The sequence below is a fragment of the Gopherus evgoodei genome, chromosome 13, assembly GCF_007399415.2.
Source record: "Gopherus evgoodei ecotype Sinaloan lineage chromosome 13, rGopEvg1_v1.p, whole genome shotgun sequence".
Taxonomy (NCBI): Eukaryota; Metazoa; Chordata; order Testudines; family Testudinidae; genus Gopherus; species Gopherus evgoodei.
In genome coordinates, this window is record NC_044334.1 from 6,333,063 (window position 1) to 6,343,876 (window position 10,814).

At 43.9% G+C, this 10,814-nt stretch overlaps 1 protein-coding gene across 5 annotated transcripts in view; it reads right to left on the reverse strand.

Moving 5' to 3' along the window:
- KNTC1 (kinetochore associated 1) overlaps positions 1–10,716 on the reverse strand; it is an 81,133-nt gene extending 70,417 nt beyond the window's left edge. For 3 of the 5 annotated variants that reach the window (XM_030582422.1, XM_030582419.1, XM_030582423.1), the window contains exons 1-5: positions 10,476–10,716; positions 4,500–4,651; positions 4,250–4,370; positions 1,959–2,074; positions 1,455–1,527 (exon numbers count right to left, since the gene is read on the reverse strand). In XM_030582422.1, coding sequence (XP_030438282.1) covers positions 1,455–1,527; positions 1,959–2,074; positions 4,250–4,370; positions 4,500–4,631 — 442 coding nt within the window. In that variant the 5' untranslated portion in view covers positions 4,632–4,651; positions 10,476–10,716. Of the gene's footprint in view, positions 1–1,454; positions 1,528–1,958; positions 2,075–4,249; positions 4,371–4,499; positions 4,652–9,737; positions 9,905–10,475 lie in introns of all 5 variants that reach the window. The other 2 variants (XM_030582420.1, XM_030582421.1) reach the window with 2 other exon arrangements.
- Between the last annotated feature and the right edge of the window lie 98 nt (positions 10,717–10,814).

Sequence of the window (10,814 nt, forward strand, 5' to 3'; positions counted from 1 at the left end):
AATGCTGTCAGACTAGCAAAGGAAAGGATGTCTGAAGATACAGTCTCTCCAATGAAAATGTATCACCCCAGACATTCATATCTAGGTACTATTTTAAAAGATGCCTCAGCAAAGACAGGCAGTGCATAAAGAAAGAAATAACCAGAACCAGATTTGTTTCAGAGGCAACATATGCCAAACAGAGAAAAAATGAATATGGATGTCAAACTTCTAAATAACAAAAAAAACTCAAAGTGTTTTCACATAAAAGCCAGTACTTGTAAAAAGACATGCATATGAATTTCTTTTTAAGCATCCACCAGGCATTATAACATTAAATTGAGCTGTCAAAAAAAATTGTTTTTTCCAAAAAAATCAATAAGAGGTTCAATATATAAATTAGTACCACAAAATGTAGTTACAAACAATGCAATTTGGCTTCTTCAATTAGATTAGTAGTCATTAATTTCACTTCTGTTAAAGACTCAATGTACTTTCAATGTACAAGGGTGAAATCCTTCACCACTAAAGTTAATGGGAGTTTTGATCTTGACTTCACAGAAGTCAAGATTTCACCACAAGATTAATCAGATGCTCAGGACGGGCTTGATGCTATGTCAATAGGAGTCTTTCCACTGCTTTCAGGCCCTGTTGCCTGTGCCACCTGTCAAGTGGGGCATAATAATTAATTAAAACTATATATAGGAAACCTGAGCAGCTTTCCTAGGACAGTAGCTGTGGAAAATGAAAAGTTCTGGAGTACAGTCATCCCAAATAACATGCTTATCTCCCAATATTTTATAAATAAAAAAAAATTAAATATCTGAAATTAAATTTAACCAAAACACTTTAGTAAGTGATTGTGGTCTGGATTCTGCAAACACTTATCCATGTGCTTAACCGCACACATACAAGAAGTTCCACTGAAGTGAATGGAAATGCTCACGTGTACAGTTAAGTACATGTATGTTTCCAGGCTCTGGCCTTAAAGGAGCAATGAGACAGCCTCTTAAACAATATCCTTAATACATGTGAATATCCACTTTTAAATATTAACACACAGCAAGAAGAGATGTACAGAAAAATATAACCTACACAAACTGTTACTAAGTAGCACACTTCTCCTTGTTTTCCTGAAGTTGTCAGACATGAGTTCAGTCAAGAGTTCAACTCTGGAAGGTGCAGAGCACCCTGGCCCTGATCCACCAAAGTATCTAAGCATGTGCTAAACTTTAAGAATGCAGTTCAATGGGACTCCTCCTATGCTTAAAGTTAGGCATGTGCTGATGTGCTCTGTCAGATCAGGGCAGGAGTGCTCCACACTTGCAGGGTTGAGCCCTAAGGGGTTAAGTCCAGCTATCACAACACATACATTTTTCTTACAGATAAATTACTCACAGTTAAGATCTCATACATCTTATTCTGAAAGTTAAGACCAGGCTATTTTTAGGAAGAATTATAAGAAAAAAACTTACCTCCATCTGCATTATCTTTTTCTATAATAAGGTTTAGATAAGTCTTTTCATTTGCAGATTTCTGAACCAAAACCTAAAATACAAGTCAACATAAAGACAAATTTTATTCCATGTTGGATTAAAATTATGTGCTTATTAAGAAATAATGCATATTAATATTAACCTATATTTTTTTCCCTCCAGAAATTCTGCATTTAACGTGCAATTTTGAATAATAAGGAATTACTTTAGGGATCAGTCCTGCACACTCTTAAATAAATAGTCCTTATCCTCTTACAAAATGGGGCTGGGTTTTGTTTTTTGTATTTAAATAAAGTTCACTAGATCTGTTACTCACAGGACATTTTATGGGGGTGGAAAAAATGTTCCTTATAACCTAAAATGCATAGTCAGCCAAAGCAAGAGTCACCTTCAAGATACTCAGTTTATTAATATTTTGATATTTCACACAAATAAAAATGCATGCAAGCAACTGAGAATGGAGCAAAAAAGTAAGTTCCGTACATTAGTTAGCAAAGTTTGCTTTGATGGTACATGAATAAGATGTAGGTTACCACTTCTCTCACCGACCACAAGAAACTGTCCTTTTTGACACAAACCAACCACATCCACTTCAGTATCTGAAAATTCCAAACCAAAATTTCAAATAATAGATTGTCATAAACAATGCAGTTCAAGCATGAATAAGTTAGTAGTGCAGCATCTCAGATTCCTTCAAATATTTATTTTGATTCATAGAAGTGCTAAGAAAGGAGCATTCTTCCACATGCTCTAAGCCAGGGGTTCTCACAACAAAATTTTTGGTGGCCTCAGAATGCGGCCATCAACTCTTGCTGGTGGCCACACTGACACTTTTCTCTAAAATACTTAATTAACTTTAGGAAAAACAAATAAATATGCATGTATACACATCCAGATCATTGCAATTTATTTATGTATTTATTTTTTTGCAGACTCAATAATAAAAATAATGCTGTGAAAAGTGGTATGTGTATGTTTAATATCACTTTTCACAGCAAGTCCTGGCAAGTTGAGACTGAGTGGAGGGGTGAGACATCAGATGCCGAGGTGATGGCTGGGAGGGGGTCACCACTGAATGGTCGGAGGTGTGGGTCAGAGCCTTGGGCTGGAGGTTGGCGTCCTGGGCCAGCACCCACCGGAGCCCAGGGTCGGTGCCCACTGCCACACAACTGGGGGTCGGAACCCTGAGCTGGCACCTGCTGCTGTGCAACTGGGGGTAGCAGTCAGTATCCTGGGCCAGCACTCGACAGAGCCTGCTGCTGCATGACCCGAGGTCGGTGTCCAGGGCCAGCACCTGCCAGAGCCTGGGGTTGGTGCCTGCTTCCGCATCACCGAGGCTGGTGCCTGGGGATCAGCACCCATGGCCAACTCCTGCCAGAACCGAGGGTCAACATCCAGGAGCAGTGCTCAGGGTCAGCAGCCAGGGCTGGGGGTCAGAGCACATGGCTGGGGATTGGCTGTCACTAGGGTTTGGGCCTGGTGCCTGGGGTTTGCGCCTGCTGCCACATGGCCAGGAGTAGGGGGTGGCATCCAGAGCCAGCACCCGCGGAAGCTCAAGGCCAGCACCAGGGCTCTGCACTCAGGGCCAGCAGCCACTGGAGCTCAGGGTCGGCACCTGGGGCCAGCACCTGGGATCAGTGACTAGGGCTGGGGGTCAATGCACACGGATGGGAGTCAGTGCCTGGAGCCAGCGGCCACTGGCAGGATTAGGGGTCAACATCACATGGCCAGAACCGGGATTGAAGCCTGCTGCCGTGCGGCCAGGGGCTGGAGGCTGGAACTCCATGGCTGGAGCCCTAGTCTGCAGCCAGGCTCCCTAAGTCCCCACTGCCTAACCACCCCAGGGCTGAAGTCCGATCCCCACTAAGACCCCCCCATCCCCTCCCAGGTAGAGAACTCACCTTGCTCCTTCAGCATTATGCCCCACCTGTCTCTGGAGACCTGCTTTGCTGCCCCTGCTCCCTATCACCACCCAAGAAGCTGCTGTGGCCGCATTTGAGAAACGGTGCTCTAAGCACCCTTGATACAAGTTAAAAATACAAGTACAGCAATTTATAATAGCCCAGCACAAACTTCCCAAAATCAGGCTTGAGACTAATATAATGATTCTAAAAATTGTCCACAATTCATTTTGTGTGAAGAGCTGGTAAATCACTGTTCTAATATCAACAGGGTTTTGTATTCTATGATATAAATGGTTCTGTTTAACTTTTGTGTTAATATAAATCTTTTTCAACTAAAAGCACTACTAGTTGGTCATGTTTCTTTCTCACATATTACATACTTTTAAGATAATAAAAATAGCAGATATAGTTTGTCTCCATGGTTATATAGATTTGATCTCTTCCCAGTTTGCATCTTGAGTGAAAATTGGGAGTCTTTGGATCATATCTGTAGTTTCACTTTTTTAACCCAATCCTGCAAATACACACACATCTTCATTCATGTGAGTAGTCCCACAGAAGCCATTAGGATTCCCCATATATTAAGCTCACCCATAAATGTTTCCAGAATTGAGACTTCAAGCCTCAATCCTGCAAAGAGCTTCACTCAGACCCATCCCCAATAAAGTTAATAGGAGCTTTGTTAATGACCTCTAGGGGCAACAGAGGTGCTGTATTGTTTATACAAATGATCTGTTATAATGGTGGGGTTTTTTTTAAATCTAGGATATATTGATGAAGGATACTTCCTGTATTTTCAGTTTAAAAAATAATTAAAATAATAAAGCCGTTTTCAATTAACTGAATCCATAGGCAAAACAATAAACTCACCAAACTGAATGTGCATCTGAAAAGACTGGCAAATGCTATCAAGAAGCGCCACTGATCTGTCAGCCACAATAATACAGCCATCACTTGAGTTGCACGCATATAGTTTTGGATTACACAAGACCTTAGAAATAAAAAGAAGAGCTATGAAATAAGCAACTAAAAGTACCTTTAAAAATATAGATAAGAGTAATGCTTTTCAACAATTCCAATAAATTCCAGCATAATAAGCTCTGATCCTGATAAATTCTACCTTTTCAGAGGAAGTTATTTTAACTAGAGTATCCTCTTGGTACAATGCAGTTCCACATTCTTGTCTCGAACCTATGTTCAGTCGTCCACTTCCTGTGTCATCGTTTGTCAGAAGTTCAATATCATTCCACATGTTGAAGAAATTCTCTCTCTCTGATAAACAGATAGAAATTATAGTAGCAAAAGCTAAACGGCATTAAAGCAAAGTGACATTTAAACAATTGGTATCACATAAAACCCACTGACTTTGTCATGATACTTTGATTCTATATTTAAAAAGAATGGCACAATAAGCTGTGTGTACCCAAAGTTAAAGGACACTATGATGGGGTAATCACACCATACAAGGCCTGAGTAAGAAAAAAGGATCAATCAACCATGTGACAGGCTGCACCTGGAGGAGAGTCAGAACTGATAAGATCTAACTGATGATGAAGCTCAGCTGGGCAGGCTGGTCTGGTATATAACCAAGAAATGGCCCACAAGAAGTGTTTGTGGGAAAGAACTCTATGGTCACCCTCTAAAGAGGAGGTGAATTAGCAAGAATCAAGGAAGTAGTCTAGGGGCAGAAAGCCCTGGGATCCTGCTATTGACTGTAGATTCTAGCAAGAACAAGAGACATGGTAAAGTAGTTATAGGGAGCAGAGGAAACTCCAATGGCAACCCAGGGTAGGTTGGAAGAGAAGGGAAAAACAGCAAAGAGCCTAGGGAAACAGAAACCTGGTCTGGGATTGCTTGGACCATAGTTACTAAAACATAGGGTCCCTCAGCTAGAACCCAGAGTAGTAAGTGGGTCCTCTTATTAGCCACTGGGGAAATAGCATAGCCTGGGCAGAGGAATGGAAGACTGCCTGAGATAGATCATCCAGTGGGACTTCTCAGTCTGAGAAGGGGAAAACTAGTGACCTGGCCAAACCATGAAAAGGGAGCCCCCTGAGTTACAAAGCAGGAGCAACTGAGTCCAGGGTACAGAGATGTCCTGAGCAATCAAAGGAAGAAATGTTAGACTGGTTGAGAGCTAATCCCCAGATCTGCCCAGAAAGAGGTGCTCCAGTGGTGAGTAGTAAAGCCTGTGACAGATACCGTTTTAAATTATTTAAATTTCAGGTTAACAATCTGTTTAGTTCAAAGTATAACACTTTCCTCAAAATTTTCTCACCAATTTTGCCACCAGGCTCTATTTCTAGGTGAGCCTAGAAGCCACAGTTACATCAGTTTGTCCTGGGATAGTGGCATGAGATTGCATGAAAATTCCACTGTGGCCTGTCACAACTTAGTCCAGTCCCAATCTCAAAAGATACTTGTCTGTTGTGATCGGATCCAACAGCTGAATCCTACATGCTTCTAAAGCTCCTAGGTATAGATAGTGAGTACTTCTCCAGATTTGGGGTCACTGAGGTCACTTCCCCAGTGCAGATCCTGTGTTTGATCACCTTCTGATAATGGGACTCGTCTGGCTACCTCAAACCAGTGCAGCAGTCTTCCTGAGCCTCCAATAGTTTAGTTACTTTCCCTACAGGGTCCATCTGGTTGCATGAGCTCTGATTTTCCTAGTTACATTCTTTGGGGGCAACATGGCAGTAATGCAAGAACTTACGCTCTACTCTTAAAGCACAAGAGTTACAGATTTATGGAAGATAACTTCTGAACACAATCCTCTTCAGTCTGATCTTGCCCCTTTTGTGAGTTCCTGATATTAGCCCAGCTCTTAAGGGAGAAAATCCCTGCTATTTCCACTTTCTCCTGCTGGGTCTTCTGTTCCTCATGGTGAATGGCTCCCTTTGCTGGAGAAGGACACGCTCTATAAGACTGCAGCTCTCCCAGGCAGGTGTGTAGCTGAGATGGACTGCCAGTCCCCAAACCCTCCCGCCCTGCCCCCTCAGCAGGTTTTTGTAAAGGAAGTCCATGTGGCAGATATGATAATATCCTAGACAAACCTTATTTACTTAATTACTGAATTAAGTTTAAGTATTTTAGGAATTCATTGATTAACAATGCAAGAGTTTATGTACTATTTAGGTCCGGGGTAGGCAATCTATGGCACACATGCCGAAGGCGGCACATAAGCTGATTTTCAATGGCACTCATACTTCCCGGGTCCTGGCCACTGATCTGGTGGGCTCTGCATTTTAATTTAATTTTAAATGAAGCTTCTAAAACATTTTAAAAACCTTATTTACTTAACTAAACTACTGTATGTAATATATTGTAGACTTATAGAAAGACCTTCTAAAAATGTTAAAATGTATTACTGGTATGCAAATCCTTAAATCAGAGTGAATAAATGAAGACTCAGCACACCACTTCTGAAAGGTTGCGGACCTCTGGACTAGTATATGCAAGCATCTCTCCTGGTGGTGGTGGTGGTGGTGGTGGTACAACCTGATTGAGTTTGCCTAATCATGACCCCTTGCTCTTATCATGACCCATTGCTCTTAGCTCCTGGAGAGCTGTGGTCTCTCTTCCCCATAGAAATATCCTACATGAGGGATTGTATAAAAATGTAAAATTAAAGAATTAAAAAAAATTTAGCTTAAGTCTAGTTAAGGAAATACGTTTTTAAGAGAGTCTCTGACTAGCAAGTAGAAGGAAGGCCTTGAAAATAAGTGATAAGGCCAGAAGGAATAAAGTAGGAAGGATGTCTGGCTCAAAGAATAAACTAATGAGATAAGGGATAGTTTCTAAAAAGAAGGCCTCTGACCGATAGGGGTGACTGCAGATAGTTTTAAATTTAAAACAAAAAAACCCCTCTTAAAATGAGCCAACATGGACCTTCCCACCCCACATAGTGTTCTCCTATGTGACACTTTGAACAAAAAGGCTGTTGGATAGGAGGAAACGCCTTGGGAGGAAATAATGTTGTAAATCTTATTTGAATTAAGACTGGAAATAAGGGTGAATTGGTAATGGCATTACTTGTTTGTTAAAGAGTATTAAAAAGTCAGCTCTTACAGGGTTCATCGTCAATACCCACCTGCCCATGTTGGAACCAATCAAGGTGGGTCTAAGTGCCCCTGGATCAAGTATATTGATCAAATACTTATGTTTTGTTAGTGTTCAGATGTAGTAAATTAATTATCTGGGCTTTTGGGGGATGTTCAGAGCAGCCTTTGGATTTAATACAAGAATTTGATTAAACTGGTGTTTGATAATTTCCCATATTAATCTTTCCAAATATTAATTCCAACACCTAAATCAGGGGTCAGCAACCTTCCAGAAGTGGTGTGCTGAGTCTTCATTTATTCACTCTGATTTAAGGTTTCGCGTGCCAGTAATACATTAACATTTTTAGAAGGTCTTTCTATAAATTAATAATATATTAACTAAACTATTGTTGCATGTAATGTTTAAGAAGCTTCACTTAAAATTAAATTAAAATGCAGAGCCTCCTGGACTGGTGGCCAGGACCCGGGCACTGTGAGTGCCACTGAAAATCAGCTCGTGTGCCACCTTTGGCAAGCGTGCCATAGGTTGCCTACCCCTGTACTAGCCAAACTAGATATTCTAGGGACCAACAGACAAAGAATTTTTGGTTATATACCCTGTGTTAAAAGTGATTCAAGGTCATCTTTTTGATCCAGCAAACAGACAGAACCTCTGGTCCAAGCGGGGCCCAATCTTTAGGGAGGGTTTGGAAGGGCTTTGGCCACAGAGGCTCTGATTAAACAAGAGAAAACCCATATGGGGTTTTAAGGACTAATTATCAACCAGAGCCCCTGCTGGAGTGAGGGGTGATCCCTGGTAAGTTTGTCATATGTGTAGGTTCTTTTATTGCAGTGGTCCCCAACCTTTTTGGCTGATGGGCGCCAGCCGAAGGACCACTGCAGTGGTGGAGCACCCGCTGAAATGCTGCTGAATTTCAGCGGTAATGCTTCTCGATGATGTCGCTTGTCGATGGCAAGCGATATCAATCGAGAGGCGTCCTTGCCGAAATTCAGGGTGATGCCTCTCAATGACATCACTTGTCAACAGCAAGCAGTGTCATCAAGAGGCGTCCCCACCGAAATGCCACAGCAGCATTTCGGCGTGTGCTCTCCTGGGGGCCAGGATGTGGGCGCATTAAGATGCCCCCATGAGTGCCCACGGGCACTGCGTTGGGGACCCGTTTTATTGGCTCTTAATGTATTCTGTAATGCTTTTATGTTAAAAATGAGTGCCTGCTAAGAAAGAACTATGTAGCAATTTGTAATTGTTGGCAATTACATTGTCTGCCATTTCTGAGGAGAGAAGCAAAGAAGGCCTGCTTAGGCAGTCTGTCATTTGGGGAATAATACAGTACAGACAGGGAACTGTTTAGCCTGGAAATACCTGCCTCTCTGCCCCTTCTGAGCAAGGTATCTAACCAAGACAGGTGATGGCTGGAGTCAAGAGTATGTGCCCTTGCTGGACCACAGAGGAGGAATACAGGTGCAGTTGCCCTGAAACCTACTTAATTGGCTGCTCTTCCCCAGGTAGTAAGGCAGGGGAAAACAGTGAATCAGAGCTTCTCCAGGAGGCAGCCTTTGTGTTATCCTGTTGACTTAGTGATTGTAAGAGTACAACCCTGGCGCTTCAGAGCATAAACCACATCCATAGTCAATATGGTCTCTTGCTTGGCATGCTCAGAGCTTATGGGTCAGCATCACAGATCATATTCTCCAACACCTTCAGCTCTCTAAGGGTATCTTCATAGACAGAGGTGAAAGTAAGCCGGTATGGCGTACCGGCAAGAGCCAGTATGCCATGCCGGACCGCACAAGCTTCCATGCCGGGGATTTAAAGGCTCTTGCCTCCTCGCTGCAAGCTCCAAGCCCTTTAAATCCCACCTGCAGCTCAGCACCCAGGCTTGGGGCCAGGATTTAAAGGGCTTGGAGCTCCCCATCGCTGCAGGGAGCCCTGAGCCCTTTCTTTAAATCCCTCCACAGCTCCAGCAGCTGGGCTGGGGCTGGGATTTAAAGGGCCTGGAGCTCTGCAGTGGCTGGAGCCCTGGGCCCTTTAATTTGCCCCGGGGACTCCCAGCCACTTCTGCAGCTGGGAGCCCTGGCTTGATATAAAGGTTCTGGGGCTCCCAACCACAGTCAGTGCCCCAGGGCCTCTAAATCTTGGGGCCCTGCCTCTTTCAGTTGAGGCCACACCCCCTCAGGACTCCTGCAGTACTGGTAAGTCGTGTAAGTTACTTTCACCCCCTGTTCATATTTCAAACCTGAAATACATTTCACCCCACATTGAGCCAAGTGATGAACAGCTGGCTTGGTAATACCTTGGATGTTAATCTGAGGCACTTTTTGATGGTGCTTAGTGCCTCTTTACTTTAATCCTTTATGGCCCATACCACGCCCAGCCAGGGTGACTGAAATCACACACCAACAGCACTCCAGGAGCCAGGCAGAGCTCTTTCCATGCAGGGGGAGCTGAGCCTACATCATTCTGAGAAAAGGAAAGAAGAAACGGCTCACCTTACCCTCCATGCAACAGCCAGCATTGGATGGGGTAGAGGAGCCAAAAAGCCGCTCCCTAGTCCTGGAAGACCAACTGCCCTGCCGAGCCTGGGAGAGGCAGATGGAGAGTCCCAGAGGAGGCTGGGTGCAGAACTGACGGGGGGTGGTGGTGTGGAAATAATTGTTAGGCAGGGATGGGGCAGATGTGGACGGAGAGTTCCCGCAACAGGGGCCCGAATAACCTTAAGCGAGGGGAGCACTGACAATATATACGACCACACAAACACGGGAGTGTTGTCCAAAAATTAAGACAAAGCCTCAACATAATCTCTAAAAGAAATCCTCATGAGGGTGGGACCAATCTCATAATTTTAGAGGATCTGACTCATGATTTGTGAACCTTTGAGGTTGACAACAATACACTTTGCATAAACTTCAGCTCAGGCCAAGCATCCCACCCTCTCCTCAGTACCTTGTTTGCAGGCCCCCCCCGAGTGCCTTATCAACCCCCTCCCAGCTCAGGGGTGTTTTATCAGTACCACACCTCCCCCCAGCATTACCTCAGCTTGGCATCCAGTAGCAACGCCTCAGCCCAGAGGCACTGTGTCAAGGTCTCTCTCACCTCAGTCACAGGAGGGAAGTAGCGAGCTGGGCATGGGGCATAAAGCTCTGTAACAGCAGCTGCAGCACAGTCCGAGATTCAAATTGGCGGGAACTTCCCCGTTCCGTCTCAGGCAGCTACAGGATGCAGTAAGGGTCAAACGCAAAGGCGCTCCGGAGGAACTAACTAGAGTGCCTATCGCTCCCCCGCCCACTAGGCTAGGCCCGTCGCTGCCGTTGCTAAGGTAACAAGTTCCTCCTTCATCCCCAGAATGCACTGCGGTCATCCTCCCTCGGCC